This window comes from Eptesicus fuscus, chromosome 15, assembly GCF_027574615.1.
Source record: "Eptesicus fuscus isolate TK198812 chromosome 15, DD_ASM_mEF_20220401, whole genome shotgun sequence".
Lineage (NCBI taxonomy): Eukaryota > Metazoa > Chordata > Mammalia > Chiroptera > Vespertilionidae > Eptesicus > Eptesicus fuscus.
Genome location: NC_072487.1, coordinates 78,113,138 through 78,132,978, shown reverse-complemented (window position 1 = coordinate 78,132,978; position 19,841 = coordinate 78,113,138). Strand labels below are relative to the sequence as shown.

The window sequence follows — 19,841 nt, the reverse complement described above, 5'->3', positions numbered from 1 at the left end:
TGGGGCCTCGTCCTGTGCGCTGAGAGGTGAGGACGGAGTGTGGGGTGACTGCTGTCCCCCGAACTCTGGGCCCGGGCATCGCAGGCTGTGCGTGTGCGAAGGCGTGACCGCGTCTCCACGTCGCCAGGGCCGGAGCGACTGACCTCGGAGCCCGAGGAGCCACCTCCTTCCCTGTGAGCTGGCTCCGTGTGTGGGGGGGGGGGGTCTCTGTGCCTGGCCCTTGGTCCTGGCGCCCTGCCTGCTGCATCCTGGGGACCTGGGCGCCGCTCGAAGACCAGCTGGACCCGTGACCTCCGCCGTGGGACAGGGACCCTGTGGCGAGCTGCCCTGCAGGTGAGAGCTGACCCAGGTCCCCACAGGAGCCCCGCGCTACTCCCACTGTTCCCGCCCCACTGGGCACCTGTGTCCCTTCTGCTGTGATGACTGGTGGCGTGCGCACACCTGTGTCTCTTCTGCGATGACTGGTTGGGGGCGCACACCTGTAATTCATTGTAAGCTCCTCCCCAGCCCCCAGGGACACGTGGGTTCTGAGGGCGCCTTCTGTCCTGCGTGCGGTTTGGGGGGCACGGGTAAGAGGGCTTTGAGGGGTCAGGGCTCGAGCAGGAGGCACCCAACTGATGTTTTTCTCTCTCTCCCTCTCCCTAAAAATCAATGGAAAAATGGACTCCAGTGAGGATTAACTAAAGCCGCGGTTTGCCGCTCTGTTGACTGAGTTTGCCGACCACTGGACTGGACTAAACGTTACCGTGTGGTTGGAAGCTGTGAGGATTAGGCAGTTGTGGCATGTTGTGTGCAGAGAGAAAGGGTAGTATGTGACAGTGGTCGGCAAACTCATTAGTCAACAGAGCGGCAAACCATGGCTCACGAGCCGCGGTTTGCCGACCACTGAACTAAAGAAACAAAAAACAAAAAACCGCTCGGAAACCCCATGTGGAAAGTCGGAACCCTCCGCTTTGCCTGGGTCACTCCATGGGGCACGGGCGCTTCTCGCTGAGCGTGTCGTATTGGGGTGACCAGCCCGTTTTGGGCAGAGGGAGGGGGTTTCTCGGTTCCGATGAGAAAGGGCCCAGGATCACATGCCAGAGAAGCTCCCAGCGTGCCCTGGGGCCAGCCGGCTCCCTCCTGGGCCTCAGCCTCCTCATGGGGAAGTGGGGCTGGGAGCGGGGTGCAGGGGGGTGTGAGCACAGCCCCGACAGCTGCTGGCCTTCAGTCACACATGCTCCTCCAGCTGTGGCAGGTGGTGCCCGCATTTCCCCCTTAAGCTGGGGATGTGGGAGCCGATCATGGGGCAGAGCCCCCCATCCCCCCACTCCCCCACCTGAGCCCTGAGAGTCCCCTGCGCACTCTCACTGCCGCGTGCAGCTCCTGGTCACACGGCGCCTCGGGACCTTGCACACTTCCCTGGTCTCTCGGGAGGACGTGTGCACCTGCGGAGGGCCTGCCTGGTGCCCAGAGCGCTCATAGGCCATTCGTTCCCAGTCCTGTTTGTCTGTGATTTCTTGGTAACCCTCAGAGGGCATTTTTTCTGTTGATATTTAGAGTGGAAGGGAGGAGGGAGAGACACAGAGAGAAACATCGATTGGTTGCCTCCCGAACAGGCCGGTCACAGGTGGGGATGGAGTCTGCAACCCGGGCCTGTGCCCTTGACCGGGAACCGAACCTGGGACCATCAGTCCGCGGGAGAGGGACAGAGAGAGAAACACTGATGGGAGAGAAACATCATCGACCGGCTGCCTCCTGCACGCCCCACACTGGGGATCGAGCCCGCAACCTGGGCCTGTGCCCTGACCGGGAACCGAACCGTGACCTTCTGGCTCACAGGTCAACTAAGCCATGCCGGCCGGGCCAGACGGGGCCTCCTGGGCAGCCTCCCTGCTACGGAGCCGCGCTCTGTGAACACGGGGGGGGGGGGGGGGTTGATTTGCTGAGGCCTCACGCACCCGCTTTTCTGTTGCCGGAGGCGGTGCTGACCGTGTGGCCGGCCGGCCGGCCTCTCGAGGGAGCTCTCTGTTCTGCGGTGTGGCGGGTACAGGTAAGAGGGCTTGGAGGGGTCATTCCTGTGTCCAGTCGGGCAGTGTCCACCCAGGCTTCGCCCAGAGCCCTGGGCAGTGCCCGCAGCGCCCGTGTGCTGCGCCCGCTCTGGGTGACGGGCCCTGGCGCCGGGACCCTCTGGCTCCGCGTTTCTGAGGCCCGTAGGTCCCGGCGATGCTACAGGGACGGGGACGCAGTGTGTCAGAGCGTGTTTGCCCGGGCCTCCAGAGGAACAACCGGCGGGATACGTGTGTGTGTGTGTGTGCGTGTGTGTGTGCGTGTGTGCATGTAAAGCAGAGCGGAGATGGACTTCACCCCGTTGGCTCCTGTGATCCCTGGGCCGGCACGTCCGCACCCCGCAGCCAGGTCTCGGCGCTGCGGCCTCCGCTGGCCCTGGTCCCTGTCCGGCCTGAGCTGGGGGGCCCGCCGCTGCCATCTCCTTTAGCAGTCACCTGCGCCGCGCACGCTGCCCACACCTGCAGACTCATCCCGCCACACGCAGATGGCAGCCCGCCTGGCGAAACCATCACCCGTGTCACCACACGTGTCCTTTAGCCACATCTAATGTTCAGGACACGGCGCAGCCGTCCTGTGTGCGGAGGAGGCTGCGGCCGGGCGGCGCTCACGCCCTCGGGCGCCTGCGGCTTAGGCCCTTGTGTGACCTCGGTGTGGTTGACGCCTCTTGGGGCGTGTGCTCGGGGATGAGAAGGGCGGGGAGGGAAGAAGGAAGTTCAGTCTCACACACGTGCGCGCGCGCACACACACACACACACACACACGCACGCACACACAAACACACACAAGGCCACAGTCTGGGAAGACGCCGGAGTGGGCCCTGGCCGCGGCCTCGGAGGCGGGGCTGGCCGGGGTTGGAAGGCGGCCGCGGTGGGGAGCCCGCTCGGCCCCAGCGCCCACGCTGGCCGCCCTGGGGGCCGGATTAGCACGATTCAGAGTTGGCGCCACCTCTGGCCCAAGCCCAACAGTTAGACGTCGTGCCAGCACCAGGTTGGCACCAGCTCCAGGACCAGCTCCTGCGCCAGGTCCTGAGCCGGAGCCACTTCCAGCACCACCGGCTGGAGCACAACAGCGGCTCCGGCTCCAGCTCCGGCTCCGGCTCCGGCCCCACGGCAGACAGCGGCCGCTGCGCTCAGCCGGCTCCAGCACCGCCAGCACCGGCTCGGCGTCTGAATCGGACCCAGCCGCATCCCGCGTCTCAGCGGCAGGAGGGGCGGGAGCTGCCTCGGCACCGCTCTCGGCACAGCTCTCAGCACAGCTCACACCGCCAGGCACTCGGTCAGCCGAGAGCCAGTGTCGGCACGCAGCTCGCCTGAGCACCAGCCCCTGGGCCAGAGGAGGGGAGGGCAGCTCCAGAGCGAGAGCCACGGGCAGCAGCTGGAGCAGCGCCACCCGCTCCCGCACCAGCGAAGAGCCGGAGAGGTTTCCGGAGCCCACACTCCGGGGTCAGAGCCCATTGCGGCCCCAGCGTCAGAACCTCCCCAGCCAGGTCCCTCCCGGACCCTAGCACCAGCTGCCCAGCAGCCTGTGTGTGGGATGAGGGAACCCCAACTGCCCCCTCACAGCTATCCAAGAGGGCCCCCCAGCCTGCCCCCAGGGCCCTGCGCTGGCACTCAGGGAGGGGACCCCAGACAGAAGCCGGAACCTCTGCAAATGGAGACTGCTTCACCCCAGGCACAGGGCTACGCGAGCTGCTTGGGGCGGCCAAGTCAGAACCAGCCCAGCCCTGGCAGCGACCCCACTCACGACAGCCCCGGGAGGGGGTCCTCTAGCGCCACCTTCACATGAGCAACTGAGGCTCAGAGAGGGCAAGCGGCATTCCCCAGACACACAGCAGCGCCCGTGCTGGGGGGGGTCCCGTGCTGGGGGCGGTCCAGGACCTGCTGGGCGGTGGTGAAGGCCACGTGGGCGACAGGAAGATGGTGACAGGAGAGGTTGCTGCTCTCGAAGGCGGGTCCGCACTGCCTGTCCCCCCGGCGGCTCACGGGCAGGGCTCCTGGTCTCAGGGCCTGCGTGGGGAGCGACGGCTGAGACCGGAAGAGCACGGAACTGCTGTGTCCGCGTCCGGAGGGCAAGGGGCCGTGGACTCACCAACGTGAAAAGGACTCTGGCCCTGCCCAAGGCTGCGGCCCTGCGCCGGGTGGAGGGAGGAGGGCCCCGTCTCCATGGTTGGGACTGGGGCCACTCAGGGGGCAAAGCCCTGGGCCGGGCCTGGGCAGTGTCTGGGCGAGGCTGACCCTGGCTCATGGGGTGCCGGGCTCCCCCCTCACCCCCTGTGGCCCCAATACCCAGCCCAGCGCTGGGGCCCTTGCTGGTGGCTCTAGTGCCCCTGCACCCGGCCGGCCGGTCGGGTCTAAGCGGCAGGCCAGGCACCACGTGGCAGGAGGGGGCTTGGGGGGCCAGCCCTGCCGCTCCTGGCCTCCGGCGTTCTGGGCGCTCTTGGGGTTCATCTCCAGGGTGGCACACTGGATTCCCTCCTGCTGGGCTCAACGCCTCTCTTTGCCTGAGCCCCTGGGGGGCGCCCTGGCAGCTGCTGATGGCGAGGCCCTGGCCGGCCGCGGCTCTGCCCTGCGCCTTCCCCCTCCTCACTCCGCCCTCGCCACCCCGCCTCAGGGGCACCCATCCGGTCTAAAGGTGGCCGACCCTCTGCCCCTCACTCGGGGTCGGGGACTCTTCAGCCAGCAGACCTGGTGCTCGATGTCCAGCACCTCGGGTCCCCAGCTCGGCTCGGGGAAGCGTCAGCTGCGCACCAAGCCCCGCAGGGCTGCTGACCGGCCTGGACACCTGCGTGAACGTCAGGTTTGCCAATTAAAGTGACGGTCACTCCTGGCTTCCGTGGCATTGGCTCCTTACGTCTCCCCAACCGCAGCCGTTCCCCATCCCCCAACCCTGAGGTGGTGGCGGGACACTGGGGACTCGCCTTCCTGTCCCCCATGAGCTCTGCGGGGCCCGGGCTGGCAGAGGTGGGCTACCCTGTCCCAGACCCTGCTGCTCGCTCCCCGGCAGACAGGCCGCGCCTGGGGTAGGTGCTGACCCCGAGGAGGCAGGCAGCACAGGGCCCCACCCAGCCCAGGGACAGTGTGGCCAGAGGGCCCGGCCCGCCCCGACCACTGGGGAGGGGCTTGGCCTGTGGGTGCGTCAGGAGGCCTGAGCCCAGCACGGACGGTGGCCTGAGGGCAGGTGCCCGTCGTCCGCCCGAGCGACACATCACGTGCCTGCCAGTCGCCTCAAAGCCCCAGGACCCGAGCGCAGGGACCTTGGTGATCCCTGGGGGGCATCTGGTAAGTGCCACACCGACGCCTGTCCACGGACCTATCCACGGACCACACTGCTGAACGCAGGGCTCCCAGCCACGCGCTGCCGGACCCGAGCTCGTTCCGTCGGGATCTGCCGTCTGCCCACCCAGTGGGGGACTCGCCTGCAACCTCCTGTGACGGAACAGCCCGGCCAGGGCCACTCGGGTCCGGAACCACACTGCCGGCGTGAGAACCTCACACCAAGGACCCGTCTCGGGGCGGAAGCAGGTTCCGGGACGACTCGAACTCGGGACCAACCAGGCTCGGCGGCGGCTTTTATTGAGGAGGAGGGGGGACCTGTCACAGGGAAGGACCCGCGTCCGGCGAGGCCTGTGCTCCGGGGAGTGAAGGGTCGGCGGGGCCCCGGCCCTCGGTCCCCTCCCGGCCCTGCAGCCGGTACAGGGCCTCGACCTGCCGGCGCTTGTCCTTGGCCCGGCTGACGACGGTGCGGAAGAGCGTGCAGAAGAGCCGCACGGCCGGCGGCGAGTCGTCGTTGCCGGGCACGGGGTAGGTGACGAGGCAGGGGTTGCAGTTGGTGTCCACGATGCCCACGGTGGGGATGTTCATCTTGGCGGCGTCCCGCACGGCCACGTGGGGCTCGAACACGTTGTTGAGCGTGTGCAGGAAGACGATGAGGTCGGGCAGGCGCACGCCGGGGCCCAGCAGCAGCGGCGCGTTGGTCAGCAGGCCGCCCTTGAAGTAGCGGGTGTGGGCGTACTCGCCGCAGTCCCGGGCCGTGTTCTCGACGAGGTGGCAGAACTGCCGATGGCGGCTCACAAACAGGATGATGCCCTTGCGATAGGCCACGTGGGCCGTGAAGTTCAAGGCCAGCTGCAGGTGCGCGGCCGTCTGCTCCAGGTCGATGATGTCCTGGTCCAGGCGGCTCCCGAAGATGTAGGGCTCCATGAACCTGTGGGAGACGCCCCCCCGGCGGTGAGCAGGGCCCCCCCCCCCCGTCCTGCGGGGCCCCCCTCCCAGAGACGACACAGGAGTGAGGACCCCGCCCGGGCGTGACGGCTGGGCAGGCACTTCCAAGTGACGGGCAAGTGGCTTGGCTGGGAGCCTGCCCCTCGTCCCCCGGGACCCTCCATGGCCGCCTGGACGTTTAAACACAGCGTGTCCTGCTCCCTGCCGCTCCCGTCACAGCCCCTTCTCTGTACTGATGTCAGGGAGGAAGGGCGAGGGAGAAACACCAATGATGAGAATCATGGATCGGCTGCCTCCTGCACGCCCCACACTGGAGATCGAGCCCGCAACCCGGGCCTGTGTCCTGACCGGGAATTGAACTGTGACCTCCCGGTTCATAGGTTGATGCTCAACCACTGAGCCACACCGGCTGGGCTGTAGTTGTTGTTCTTGAGGCTTTATGACCGAGGTCCTTCTGGGGCTGGGCCGAGGGGCCAGCAGAATGGGGAGGGGCCCAGTGGGCAGGACAGATGTCACCCCCCAACACAGGACTTGTCCCGCCCTCAGCTCCACTTCCGCTCACGCCCACCTGGCTCTGTCCCTTCCTCTCAACAGACTCTGCCCACGGCCCACAGGCCCCGTCTCACCGCCCGCCCGCTCGGCAGCTCCCACTGTGCAGCCCGCCCGCCTGCTCTCCCCGCCCGTCGGGCCCAGGATGCTCCCTCCCAGCACCCACGCGACAGTGCCCTGGGGTGGCCAAGGTGCCAGCCTTCACGGTACCCAAGCTCCTGAGGTCCCCAGGCCGCCCTGGTCCTGGTCATCCTGGTGTAGGCCACTGACACTGTGCTCTGCTCCCGACCCCCCTCCAACCCCAAACCCTGGACCCCAGCTCTGCCCCCACCTCACAGCCACGCTGTTCCAACTCTCCTGCCCCCGGAGTCAGCCGTGGCACCCGCTTTGGGTGCTAGCTGAGTCTGAGGACACACCCGGCCTCTCCTGGGGCGCAGGGATCCCATCTGAAGAGGAAGGGGTTGCACTCAAGCTGGCACGTGACCCTGCGCCCAGGCCCGGGGCAGAGGCCCCCCAGCTCCCGCCCACCTGTGCCGGCAGCCGGCTTTGTGTCCCAGGTGCACGCGGGCATCGAAGAGGCTCCTCACGGAAAACAGCTCCTTGACGTTGAAGAAGTCCGAGTGCTTGAGGGGCTCGCTGAGGACCCGGTCCTGGAGGTCTGGGGGGGACAGGGTGCTGGGTCTCGCCCCGCCGCGCCCATGGGGTCCCCTCGGGCGGCTGGTGCCGGCCACGGCTTTGCTCCGGGGCCGCTCGTCTCCGGGGTCCTTAGGGTCCCTCCCAGGGCCGCAGAGACCGCCCACGAGGGAGCCGAGCCGGCCTCGCCCGTCCGCAGGGGTGGGTGGGGGGACACGAAGGACAGCCCAGGGCCCCGTGGGGCTGCGGGGGACGGGCCGCCCCTTCTCCTCCCGGGACTCGGACCCTCCCGGGTTTCACAACTAAAACAAGCGGAACTCGGGACTCCTGGCGACTTCCACCCAAACTGGGGAGGCCCGCGCCCCCTCCCGGCCAGCCCCGCACCTGCAGGGCCGCTGCTGCCCGGGGGGTCGCTCACGGCGGCCGCCGCGCTTCCCAGCGTCCTGCCGCTCGGCCGGGCTGGCCCCGGGGTCGCCGCCCGGGGGACGTGCAGCCGGAGCGGCCGGGGCCACGCACCTGCGGAGAGAGCGGGGCGCGGGTTTGCGGCGGCCTCCCGGGGCCCTCCCACCCCAAGTCTCCACGCGGCGGCCGGGGCGGGGGTCCTGGGGAGGCGATCCCGCAGGGCGGAGCGGGGCGGGGGTCCCGGGAGGGGGCCGTGCAGGCGGGGGCGGGGGCCCCGGGATGGGGGGCGCGGGGGCCCCGGGCGCGCTCACCCGCGCTCAGCAGCCGGGGCAGGGCGGGCGCGGGCGCCATGGTGCGGAGGAGGCGAGCGCGGGGCCAGAGCGGCCTCCTCTTCCGCCGCGGCCCGCGCGCCCGCCGCCCCGCCGCCTGCAGGCCCGGAGGGGCCACTGCACCCCGCGCCGCGCTCCCCGGGCGTCCCCGCCTCCTTCCGAGGGCGGGCCGTGCGCGTCCCCTCGTGCCACCCGCTCTCCCCGGGACCCGCCGGGCAGGGACTGTCGGCTCCGGGCAGCCCAACCAGCCTTCGCACACGCTCGCTTTAGTTTTAAATGCACTCGGCTTAGGAGGGTTCCACCCGTTAGGAGGATCTGGAGCCCAAATGGAGGCTCCGGGCGCTGTGGGGCACGACCTCGCGAGGTCCGGAGCGCCCCTGCGCGGGGAGCGTGGGCCCTGCGGGCAGAGGGCCTGGCGGAGCGGCAACCCCGCGGGTGGCTGCTTTCCCGGCATTTGGGACAAGGTCGGCCCGCCCGGCCCGCATCCCGGGTCCCCGGCGCTGCAACCCCAGGAAGTGAGGTTTTGTTATCCCGGCCTGCTCGCCCCGAAGGTTCTAGACTTCGAACTTCAGCCCCTCCGGCCAGCAGAGGCGCGGCGCCTTTAAGGACTCGACCCACCCAATCAGGTGACCAAGCCGTCGCTTAGCAACGGGACGCCGCGCGACCCAGGCGGCGCGGGCTGCGGAGAGGCTGTGCCTGGCCTTTCTCGTCTCCCCCGTGCAGCTCCGTGGACGGCGGGATGTCCAGCGAGAACCCCGGAGAGAGCGCGGAGCCCGTGGTGAGCGCGGAGCCCGTGGAGCCCGCGGCCCAGGCCCCCATGGAGAAGACCAGCGACTTCTACCGCGTGGATGCGGACCTGCCGGCCAGGTTCAACCACCCGGCGTGCTTCCGGGGCTACAGGTGAGGCCACAGGTGGGGACCACCTGGCAAAGGCAGGAGAGAGAGGCCACCTTTCCCGCGGGCGGCCCTGCGTCCGCCCAGATAGTCCTGCTGCGGGAGCCCCAGGTCCCAGCCCGCCTGGCACCCCGTCAAAGCGAGGTCAGCTCTTCACCAAATGGGCCGTCAATGCTGCCCCGAGCTTTGGACTCGCTGCGAAGGCGCGCACCTTCCCGCCCTTAGCCCCCCACAACCCCCCGAGTGGGATCTGTTCTCCTCCTTCCCTTCCGGGAGAGAGGACTGGGAGGGTGGGAAGACCTCGCAGTGCGGGGCCCACAGCCCACGGTCAGACTGCTCTGTTAGTAGAGTTGGTACCAGGGGCTGCAGGCAGGCTGGGGAGTGGAGGGACCCCCCTGGAGGGGGGGGGGCAGGGTCTGGAGGCTGAGCCACACACAGCTCCAGGCCTACCCACCGACCCAGGGAACGACAAGGTGTGCCCGGCCGGGGTGCTGAGGCCCCGCGCTGTCACTGGTAAGTTCTCTAGGGCTTTTCTCTGAGAAGGGCAGGGGCAGAGGTGGGCAGAGGGACCAGGAGGCCGAGCCTGCACATCCGGGGCTGCATCTCCAGCAAGGCTCCCTCCACCAGACCGTGAAGGCTGTGGCTCGGGCAGGGTTAAAGGAACGAACGCACGGAAAATAGAGGGTCTGTCCCCTCCAGGAGGAACAAGGAGCCGGTCTCGGTGTACAGGACCAGTAACCAGGCCTACGGCGGCCGAGCGCCCACCGTGCACGAGATGCCGGTAAGCGGGGAGGAGCGCGGGGAGGGTGGGCGTCTCTAGAAGAGACCGGAACCCGGGATTCCTCAAAGGCCTCACACCTCGGGGGAGGGCTGGGGGCGCCCAGAGCTCCGGGCGGCAAAGCGGGAGGCACCGGAGCTGCTGCGGGTGGGAATGAAGCGACTCGCCCTGAGATCTGGCGGAGAAATTGCTCCACGGTGCAGAGTGCATGTGCACTCGCCCAGGGTGCCCGAGGGACCGGCCCCATTCACTCACACACATGCACACACATGCACACACACACACACACACACGCGCACACACGCACACACACACACACGCACACGCGCGCACAGGGGCTGTCCGTTCTGAGGCAAACAAACAAAGGTCCAATAACTGGCCTGGTGGCACAGTTTGTAAACCAGGAACTGGGGGTGGCGTGGGGCGGGACCCCCAAATCAGGGCTCGTAGCCACACGCAGGCGGCCCGGAGCTGACCCTTCCCTCCGTGTGACGGGGGGAGGAGGCCCAGCTGGTCATTGTCCCGGACGGCGGGCGTGACCTGGGCCGGCCGGGGGTAAGGAGGCCTTCCTGTCGCTCACTGGCCTCGTGCTTCCCGAGAAGAGAGACGTTTTCTTACGAATTCTTTCTCCCAAAAATACCGAATGACGAGCCGGTAAGAGTGCCCCGTGCACGCTGTGTTCCCTTTGCGCTTCCAGAAAGCATTCTATGCGTGTTCAAATAGCTTCTCCAGACAACTGGCAGCTGCTGGAATGTTCCGGAACACTTCTTTCAACGTCCACGTGGAGAAGAGCACCGTGTCGGGCGCCGACAACTGCATCACCTCCTACAACCGGCTGAACTTCCACCCCAGCTACAACGTCCGCAGGCCCTCCATCTGCAACGACTGAGGCCGGCGGCCGCCCCCCTCCCCGTGGCTGCCCGGCGCTCGCTGCTGCCCCTCCAAACGCCTTTCCTCTGTGCGGCCCCTTTTCCCGGCGGACAGCTGAGCGGGGAGGGGCCGCTGCCTTGTCTTTGCATTAAAATGTTGCCCCATCCCGAGTCCCCGACTCACCTGGGGTCGAGGGGCAGGTCGGCGGGCGTCTGGGGGCCCACGCGTCGCCCTGAACGCGCCCCCGTGTCTCTGTTGGGAGCCGTGTTCCTGCTCACGGTGCTCACTGTGTGGGGAGGGCCAGGGAGGCGCTGCGGAATCCTCTGGAAAGCGCCAGGCAGCAGGGCCGTGTGGGTCCCTGAGCCACAGAGGACAGACTTGGGGTCCCCGCCAACACCCTCCGGCCACGAGGAAGCCAGGCGGGCGGGCGGCCACAGGGGAGTTCTTGCCTTCGTGTTCGTGTAAACTTTTTAGTGAAAAGTGGAAAAACCCCAAACCACGCGGCAGGGAGCAGGGAGCAGGTGTCCTCAGGGGGAGCCGCTGCAGCGGCGGTTTGATCTGGTGGCCGGTCCTCGGCTGGGGGCCCGGGAGCCGGGGGTCCTCAGGGAGAAAACAGCCTCATGGCAGCCACACGGACGCCGCCTGCGGAGGGACCCCGCCTTCAGGAGGACACCCTGCTTTCAGGAGGAAGCCCCCCCCCCCTTCAGGACACCCCGCCTTCAGGAGATGCGCTCGTCACATGGGAAACCAGACAGAAGCAGCGCCTTCTTGACGGACTTGCACCGAAGAGAGTTGACTCGCACCTGGATTTGGGGGGAGACGAACCCTCAGTTTATTCATTGGAGCCTTTGGGGATCGGCACCAAAGTGAGCATCTTGGCAACACCCTCCGTGTCCAGTTTGGGATGAACGCGGTTTCCAGAGGAAGCCAGTACGTTTGATAAGACGGCGCAGGCCTGAGCCCTGGCCCGCCGGGAGCATCGGCCACGCAGCGAAGGGTCACGGCTCGATTCCCGATCAGATTCGAGGGCACGGACCTGGGCTGCAGCTTCGATCCCCAGGGGCCCCACGTGGGAGGCGGCCAATCGACGTGCCTCTCACATTGATCTCTCCTCCCCTTCCCCTCCCCTCCCTTCCATGCTCTGAAAATCATTGGGAAAAACAGAAGTATCTCCGGGCGAGGATTAACCAAGAAAAGAAAAGAAATAAAAAGACACACGGAGCTCCTGAAGCCGGGACCCGTGTGAGCCGAGCGGGGACACCCCCGACCCCAGGCGTCCCACTGGGGCTCAGTTCTGACCTCCCTTCGTTAAAACACCGAAGTACGGAGCCGCCGTCCGAGTTTAGTCTCCGGATGAAATGACCAGAGAAGAAGGCCTCCCACCACGTGTCTACACTCAGCAAAGAGCGAGTCCTTCCTCGACCGCTGAGCCGGGGGGTGGGGTGGGGTGGGGGGGGTGGGGGGTGGGGGGGGAGGGAGGGGGAGGGGGGGTCAGACCGGCACAGACAGCCTCTCCTCGTGCCTCAGAAGCGGCGAGGCCGGGACCCCTGTGACGAGGCGGCTGCCCGGGCCGGGCACCAGGGGAGACCCCGTACCCGGACAGACTCCCCATTCTCAGCGCGGCTCCGGGCTCCGGCTGGTCTCGCCCGCTGACGGGATGCGGGGGCCCCCACAGCACCGCTCCGAGGACTGAGCGTGGGCAGTGCCCGGGCACCGTGGTCAGCAGAGGCTTCTTTCTCCTTTTTTAAAAAATAGGTTTTTAAGTTTTTTTAGAGCGAGAGGTAGGGAGAGGGAGAGAGAGAGAAACATTGACCGGCTGCCTCCCGCACGCCTCCTACTGGGGATCGAGCCCCCACCTGGGCATGTGCCCCTGATGGGAACCGAACCGGCGACCTCGGTGCACGGATGACGCTCAACCAGCCGAGCCACAACCGGGCTGGGCGGCAAAGGCTCCTTAAAGGAAAAGACGGAGGAGTTCCACGCCATTGGAAGGGAGCTCTAGTTAGCCCGGCTGGTGTTCTCGGTGGTGGGAGCCCCCACCCCCAAGGGTTTCCGGTTTGATTCATGGTCAAGGGCACATACGAGCCTGGGTTGCGGTTCCCGCCCTGCCCCTGGTCAGGGCGAGTGCGGGAGGCGACCAGTCCATGTGTCTCTCTCATATCAATGTTTTTCTCTCCCCCTTCCTCCCTCTCCCTGAAAAGCAATGGGAAAAAGCCTCAGGTGAGGATTAACAACAACAAAATAAGGGAGCTGTATTTATTTTCCTTAAAAAAATAAATAAATAAAGGATGCCAAGCTCCCCGACGGCATCGCCAGTGCATGCTGGCAGGACGGGCACGGAGGGGCTCTGGCTGCTCGTGGCCAACAACTGCCGTTTCTAACAGCTGCTACCGATTGCGCGGCCTGGACTCTGCGCCGATCCCAAGTGGAAGGCGTGCCGGAGAGGAGGAAAGACCTCTGTGCCCGCGCTTCTTCCCAAGCTGGTCGCCGTCTGCAGCTCTGGCGCCACCGGCCCGGCGCTGTGGCGGCCGTTCCTCCCCGTCCACCTGCCGCCTACGGTTTGCAAAGGGCTTTATCCCCTCCTCTGACCCCCACACCTGGGGCTAGTCTTACTCCTGCCCCCCATTTCCCGATGGGAAGCTTAGGGCCCAAAGGCGGGGGCCCCGGCCGGAGCCGCCGTGGGGATGTGCTGGGAGGGGCGGGGTCCCGGCGTCTGACCCGCCTCCCGGCCCTCACTTCCTGCACCTTCGCACAGATCAGGGGCTCGGCCACCACAGCCCAGGGACGTTGTGTCTCTTGAGCGTGTTTTCAAACCGGAAGCTGTGTCCTGAGGGGGGAGCGTCAGACCCCCTGGGCGGACTGGGTGCTCCCAGAACTCGCCCGTGTGGGAGATCGCACAGCGCGGCCGAGGAGAAACGAAAACACCCTTCGGACCGTGTACCGAGCTCATTCCCGCGCGTACATCCAACCAGAACTGCAGACAAGGCGGTCGGGACGTGGGGTGACCGGAACACGGGGGGACAGCAGCCCGCCCCACAGGGTGCTGGATGGGGCATCCACGGCTCCCGGAAACCGCGCTCTGCCACCAGCTTCATCATCTCCCCTCCCCTCCCTTCTCCTCCCCTCCCAGAGCAAACCCCGGGAGAGGGAGGTTTGTGCACTTTGCTAATCACTCCATTTAGCTGCCGGGTTTGCTTACAACCAGGAACTTCTTACTCTCAAAGCTTACTTTCATCGGTGCCTCTGTATTTCTCTTCGGTGACCTTTTGTCTTTTAATGATAGTCAGGGTAAGAGGTTTCTAATCTATTGTGACAGCTCAACGCTGACAACAGCACCGGAATGGCCAGCGCACCAAACGCCCTGCCCGCCCGCGAGCCCCGCGAGCCCCTCCCGGCAGCCTGCCCGCGAGCCTGGCGTGGGCTGCAGGCCGGGAGGGCGGGATTTGCCCTGCTTCACCCTCTAACGGCCCCTTACATTAACCCTGGGGGGGGGGGGTGTCAAGGTGACAATACCTTTGTTGTTTTACAAAGCGTGTCTTTAAAAAATTTGACTTCAGAGAGAAGTGAGAGGGGGAGAGAGAAACATCGATGATGAGAGAATCATCGATCAGCTGCTTCCTGCACGCCCCCCACTGGGGATCGAGCCCACAACCTGGGCCTGTGCCCTGACCGGGAACCGAACCCTGACCTCCTGGCTCGTGATTCGATGCTCAGCCCGAGCCACGCCGGCCGGGCACTTGAGACCTCATCGTGCTCTGGACACGGACGCTAAGCGCACGGCTGCGGCTGCAGAGCTCAGGGGACGTGCTCAGCCTCCCGGCCCAGGGCCCCCTCTAACAGCCACGCCCAGGAACCCCCGGACGGAGACCTCAGGGCTCGGGGGAGTGGGGGGGCGGGTGCGCTGGGGAAGCCACGAACCACCGCCGGGGACGCCCTACAAAACCCAACAGCTCTAGTTTCCAAAAATAGTTTTTACAGCACTTTAAATAATTTACAAAAAAAGCTACAAAAATCATATTTACCAGGACACACGTGTTAAATAAGGGCATCGCTTCCCGTTAGTTACACATGTACAGGGCGGTCACAGGGGCCCCTCCCCCTTCCCGGTGTCACTATACACGCACAGGCCCACGCGCACGTCCACGCGTGGCCCAGACACGCAGGCGCCAGGACGCCTGCTCACAGCTGGAGGACTTTGCCCTTGGCCACGGGGCTGCCGTCCTCCACGGACGTGTCGCTCAGCTCGCTGGTGTCGCTGCGCCAGGCCTCCCGGTCCTCGTCTCGATCCGCCCGCCGTCGATACCTCAGGTCCAACACGTCCTCGTCGGAGCCCGAGTTCCTGCCGCCGCGCGAGCCCAGTGCCCTCCTCCGGGGCCAGGGCCGGGCCTCCTTCCCGAGCAGGCGTGAGCGTCCGAACCGGCCCGCGTGGCCGGCGGGGGCCTCCCTGAAGGCCGAGAAGGCCGGGCCCTGCAGCGGCAGGCTCAGGCCGGGGCTGAAGAGCCCGGGGCCCGGGGCCCCCCAGGTCGCACTGCTCCTGAAGTGGAACAGCTGCGTGGGGAGCAGCGGGGAGAAGCCCGCAAAGGGCAGGCCCTTCCTGGGGTCCGTGGCGAGGCCGGCGGCGCCCCGGGCCTGGCCCTCCGGCGCCCCCTCCCTCTCGCTCCCCAGCGCCCCCTTCCACGCCACGTCCCTGCCTTCTGAGCTCAGCGCCCACGTGCCCTGCAGGGGACTCTGGGGGGCGAACTCGCCCCACGGGAGGGTGAGGCCGGCCTGGGGCCCCCCCTCCCTGTCGGCTCGCGGGCTCCGAGTCGGGGCGCTCCGGCTCTGAGAGGCCACGGGCAAGGCCCCCCCGGGACTCCGCGCCCGGGCCTCCGCCTCCGCCACGCTGGACGCCCCTCGCGGGCTCTGGTCTCTGTGAGGATGAAGGCTTCTCTTGCCCGCGGGGGACCCTCTGGCCGACACGGTCCCACTGCTGCTCCGGGGCGCCCCCGGCTGGCCTCTGGGCGGAGCAGCGGGGAGGCAGGCCGGCTCCGTGCGGGGGGTGCCCCGGGGCCCCGCCGTTGGCTGAGGGGTCCCCCTGCCCCTCTGGCTCCGTGTGCACATGCCCGGCTGCGGGGCCGGGGCCGGGGCCGGGGCCGCCCCCTTCCGGCACAGTGGCTCTGGCCTGGGCCCGCTCCCCGGAGCCGCTCCCGGAGTTTCTGAGCCGCTCTCCGTCTCCTTGGCCTTTTCGGCCAGAAACTTCCGGATCTCCAGCTCGATGCTGTCGTCGCTGTCCACGGAGCTGCTGTCATCAGACCGGAGGCCGGGGCCGGCGGCTGAGCCGGGGCGGTGGCGGGCCTCGGCCTCGCTGGGGAATGGACTCGGCCCGGACGGGAGGGCCTGGGGCGGGTCCGCGGGCCCAACGCCGCCCGGCCTGGCGCTCTCCGTGGGGCCGCGGAAGCCACGGGAAGGTCTCCCGGGCGGGCCCGCCCAGCCGTCCCTCTTGGACTTGGAGAGGCAGCTTCTCAGCACGGCCGGGCTTCGGTCCCGGCCGCCTCTCTGGGGGCCGCCCTGCGGACCCAGGGCCCCCGCCTCGGTGCTGCCGAACCGGACCTTCTTCCGGCCCCCGGCGCGCGGGTCCCTCCAGCGCCTCCTGAGCCTCCGCTTGGACCGCAGCAGGTCCTTGATGGCCGTGTCCAGGTCCTCGTCGCTGTCCAGCGAGCTGCTCTTGTCCTCCGAGCTCTCCTTCCCGTCCGCACGCGGGGCCTCGGCCTCCTTCCCGGGGCCCGGCGCCACCCCGCCCCTCGCGTCCGCGGCTCCGTGCTCATCCCCCAGCCCGGCCGTCCTGCAGGGGGGGCACTGCCCCCTGGCCTCGCCGTCCCTCCCAGGGGCCTCGCCGTCCCTCCCAGGGGCCTGGCCGGGGCCGGTGTCCGGGGCGCCCTCCTTCACCGCCTCTCTCGTTTTCTTGGGTGTCAACGACCGCACGGCGCCGCCGCCTGCCCTGCGTTTCCTCCCGCAGCTCAGCGGAGGCCCCGGGGCTTTAGGGACGGGGGCCTTGGCGTCACCAGCCTGCCCGGGGGGGCCCGGCGGCAGCAGGGGGCTCTGTGTGGGCGGCGGGCAGGTGTCCGCTCTGGCCAGCAAAGTCCCCGACTGTGCCTTCAGCGCCAGAAAGTTCCGGATCTCCTGCTCTATGCTGTCGTCGCTGTCCACAGAGCTGCTGTCGCCATCCGAGCGGGAAGGCCCCCTGCGGGGACCAGGGAGCGGGCTGGCGGGCGGGGGCCCGGCTCCGGCCTCCCCGGGGGCCGGCAGGATGGTCTTGGAGATGTCCAGGATCGCCTCGGCGCACATCAGCTCGGCGGAGTCCGCGCGGCACGAGGCCCCGTCCGCAAACCGGCTCCTGGCCGCCGTGCTGCCCGGGGCGGCGGGGGCTTTGGGCTCCCTTGGTGGCTTGGAGGGGTGGTCGGGGTCCAGGCCGCCCGGGCCCAGGTCCGCAGCCTTCGAGGCCACGGGCTTCCTCTTGCCCGGCGCTCTCCTGGGGGTGTCGGGCAAGGCACTTTTCGGGGCGTGGCTGGCGCCGTGGGCAGGAGGGACGGGCGGCGGCTCCCCGGGCGGGGTTTTCTGGGGCAGGTCCCCGCTCGCCTCCTTCCTCTTCTCCCGCTGGTACCGCTGGATGGCCTCCTCGATGCCGTCGTCGCTGCTGGAGTCGGCCGCCGCGCGCACGGGGTCCGGGCCGGTGCTCCTGACTCCCTGTCCCCGCCGCCCGGGGCCCAGGTTCCTCCTGACCCGGCCCTTCCCGGGGGCGTCCGCAGTGCGGCAGGCGGCGGCCGGCCGGGGCGGTGCGGGCTTCGGGCCGCCCACGCTCTCGGGCTCGGCGGCGACCTTGGACCTGAGGCTCCTGGGCGGCGCGGCTGCCGTGGCCAACCGGGGAGGATTCTGGAAAACAAGCTCTTTGCCGGGCCTGAGGGCGGGTGTGGCCAGGTGGGCGCCGGGGCTGGGCTTTCTGTCCGCCGGCCGCTCGCCCTGCGGGGCCTCGTGCCGCCTCTTCTCCCTCAGGAACCGCTCTATCTCCGCCCGGATGCCCTGCTCGAAGGAGTCCTCGCTGCTGACGCTGCCCGGGGAGGCGGAGCCCGGGGCCTGGCCGGCTCCCACGCGGCCACCGGGGATGCCTCCCGAGCCAGGGGCCCGCGTTGGGGGACACGGGGTAGTCGGGGCGCTGTTCGGAGGCGGCTCCGGGTGGCACCGAGGGTCCCGGTCGGCGGCCCCGCTCTTGGCCTTCAGGTACTCCTGGATGGCCTCCTCGATGCCCCGGTCCACGGAGTCGTCACTGTCCGAGTCCCGCCCCGGGGCGCCGGGGGCCGAGGCCGCCTCCCTCCTCTTGGGGTCCGAGTGAGCAGCAAGCCCGCAGGCGGGGGCGGCGGCCGGCTGGGCGTGGCGGCCCCTGTGGCCTCGGTGCAGGGCGCGCTCCTGGCTCCGGCCCCGCGCTGCCCGGTCGCCCCGCAGCGAGCTGATGATCATCTGCACCCGGGCGCTCACCGCCGCGCCCGCCGCGCCCTCCGGCTCCGAGAGGCGGCCGGGAAACCGACAGCTCCCCGGCGGCCCGCAGGCCTCCCACGCGGACTGGAGAGGGAGCACGGGAGGCGCGTTCATGAGGAACATCCTAGCGGCCGACGGAGGCACGCGGGGGCCGGTCTGTCCGCCGCTCGCTTCACATCCTGCGGGGAAGAGAGACGCGGGTGAGACGCACTGCGGGAGGGACAGAGGGTCAGCGTCTGGTCGGCAGGGGCCTCGGGCTGCGTGGCCTCAGCGTCCTGGGCTGGGCGGGGAGGGCTCAGCCGCCCGCCCAGAAGCGCCCATGTGAATGCACACGTGTCTGCCCTTCCCCGTCCCTGCGCCCACGCGGCACCCCCACCTTCTCTGAGAGAGAACAGGCTTCTCGTACCTCCGGGGGCTGCCCAGGGGCCCAGGCGATGAAGGCCGCACTCCCTTCTCTGCAGGTTCCAGGGCAGGAGGACTCGGACCCTAGGGGGTGAGCGGGCGGGACCCCGGGGGTCGGTTCATTCTTGACGGGAGCAGCGAGCCCCTGAGAGAGGACATTAAAGAGGTGAGCAACTCAGCAATCACTTCCCCAAACATCTCTACAGAGTCACTTTTTACTTAAAAACCAGTGGCCCGGTGCACGGATTCGTGCACATTGAAAGGAAATTAATTAGAAGGAATATTTTAATATCGCTATTCGCCCTTTCTCTGTAATAGAAGTGTCAGCCAAATTCACGATGGACAATGACAGATCGAAACACACGGGTGCGATTGGCGCCAGCGAGAGCTTTATAGGTATCGCACACGCGCGAGTCAACTCAGCCTTTTACAGAGAACAAACTTGCTTAATTAGACCCACTTTCTGATGTAGCTAAGCTTTTCCCAGCCCAGTGAAGCACCCCAACTTCTCTTCCAGGTCATTGTCAGGAACACAGCAGTAAGTATCAACACGAAGCAGATTGTTATTGTAGATCACGCAGGGAGAACAAAGGGTGAAATATTTAACTGCAGCCGTGTCTGACTATATTCTGTGCAGTGAGAAACCTGAAGTCATTGTCAAGGTCCACCATTTCTTACTTCTGTTCAGTCGGGTCAAGTTTCTAAGCTTTCTAAATCTCCGTTTTCCAGCTAATGAAAAGAAAATAGGATTCCACTGAGTCTCCTCTCTACCTACTCCAGGACTTCAGTGAGGATCAAATGAGATGAGGCACGGGAAACGCTTCACAGACATTTGGTTAAAGTGTGAAATGTCTGCACCTGGCTGTAAAGCAGGTCGTGTTCCTGGGCTGAAGAAACTGCAAGGAGGCTGGTCGCTAGGGAGAGGAAGCCGGTGGCATTTTGCGCCACGGGGTCTCGGCAGCGACGGCTGCGATTTGGTGGGGTGTTGCTCTGGGGTGGTGGCGGGGCCTGTGTCCCATTTGGGGGAAGCCGAGTGTTGCTTTGTGGGTGCCAGGTCCGAGTTGCCGTTTCTCTGTAAATGGCCAGCGTGCGTCACAGGGGCAGCTCCTGGGAGTGTCTGCCCCCTGGTGGTCAATGTGCATCATAGTGACCGGTCAGACAGTAAGACCCTTAGCATATTAGCCTTTTATATATATAGATTATATG

At 67.3% G+C, this 19,841-nt stretch overlaps 3 protein-coding genes across 3 annotated transcripts; 1 reads left to right on the top strand and 2 right to left on the bottom strand.

Moving 5' to 3' along the window:
- Positions 1-5,589: 5,589 nt before the first annotated feature.
- Positions 5,590-8,243, bottom strand: MRPS2 (mitochondrial ribosomal protein S2). Its single transcript, XM_054727087.1, has 4 exons — positions 8,165-8,243; positions 7,836-7,967; positions 7,347-7,476; positions 5,590-6,252 (listed from the first exon to the last, which is right to left on the bottom strand). The coding sequence occupies exons 1-4, from the start codon at positions 8,202-8,204 to the stop codon at positions 5,643-5,645; spliced, it is 912 nt and encodes a 303-aa protein (XP_054583062.1). The 5' UTR covers positions 8,205-8,243; the 3' UTR covers positions 5,590-5,642.
- Positions 8,244-8,350: 107 nt separating this feature from the next.
- PIERCE1 (piercer of microtubule wall 1) lies at positions 8,351-10,890 on the top strand. The gene is made up of 3 exons (XM_054727146.1): positions 8,351-9,082; positions 9,776-9,857; positions 10,552-10,890. The coding sequence occupies exons 1-3, from the start codon at positions 8,922-8,924 to the stop codon at positions 10,741-10,743; spliced, it is 435 nt and encodes a 144-aa protein (XP_054583121.1). The 5' UTR covers positions 8,351-8,921; the 3' UTR covers positions 10,744-10,890.
- A 3,861-nt stretch (positions 10,891-14,751) lies between these two features.
- On the bottom strand, positions 14,752-18,771 carry PPP1R26 (protein phosphatase 1 regulatory subunit 26). Its single transcript, XM_054727204.1, has 2 exons — positions 18,640-18,771; positions 14,752-18,412 (listed from the first exon to the last, which is right to left on the bottom strand). The coding sequence occupies exon 2, from the start codon at positions 18,354-18,356 to the stop codon at positions 14,904-14,906; it is 3,453 nt and encodes a 1,150-aa protein (XP_054583179.1). The 5' UTR covers positions 18,357-18,412; positions 18,640-18,771; the 3' UTR covers positions 14,752-14,903.
- Positions 18,772-19,841: the final 1,070 nt, after the last annotated feature.

Coding starts and splice junctions, on each gene's coding strand:
- MRPS2 (XM_054727087.1), bottom strand. CDS start 8,204: ATGGCGCCCGCGCCCGCCCTGCCCCGGCTGCTGAGCGCGG. Junction 7,968..8,164: donor GCCCCGGCTGCTGAGCGCGG/GTGAGCGCGCCC, acceptor CTCTCTCCGCAG/GTGCGTGGCCCCGGCCGCTC. Junction 7,477..7,835: donor GGGCAGCAGCGGCCCTGCAG/GTGCGGGGCTGG, acceptor TGTCCCCCCCAG/ACCTCCAGGACCGGGTCCTC.
- PIERCE1 (XM_054727146.1), top strand. CDS start 8,922: ATGTCCAGCGAGAACCCCGGAGAGAGCGCGGAGCCCGTGGTGAGCGCG. Junction 9,083..9,775: donor GCGTGCTTCCGGGGCTACAG/GTGAGGCCACAG, acceptor TGTCCCCTCCAG/GAGGAACAAGGAGCCGGTCT. Junction 9,858..10,551: donor CCACCGTGCACGAGATGCCG/GTAAGCGGGGAG, acceptor TTGCGCTTCCAG/AAAGCATTCTATGCGTGTTC.
- PPP1R26 (XM_054727204.1), bottom strand. CDS start 18,356: ATGTTCCTCATGAACGCGCCTCCCGTGCTCCCTCTCCAGTCCGCGTGG.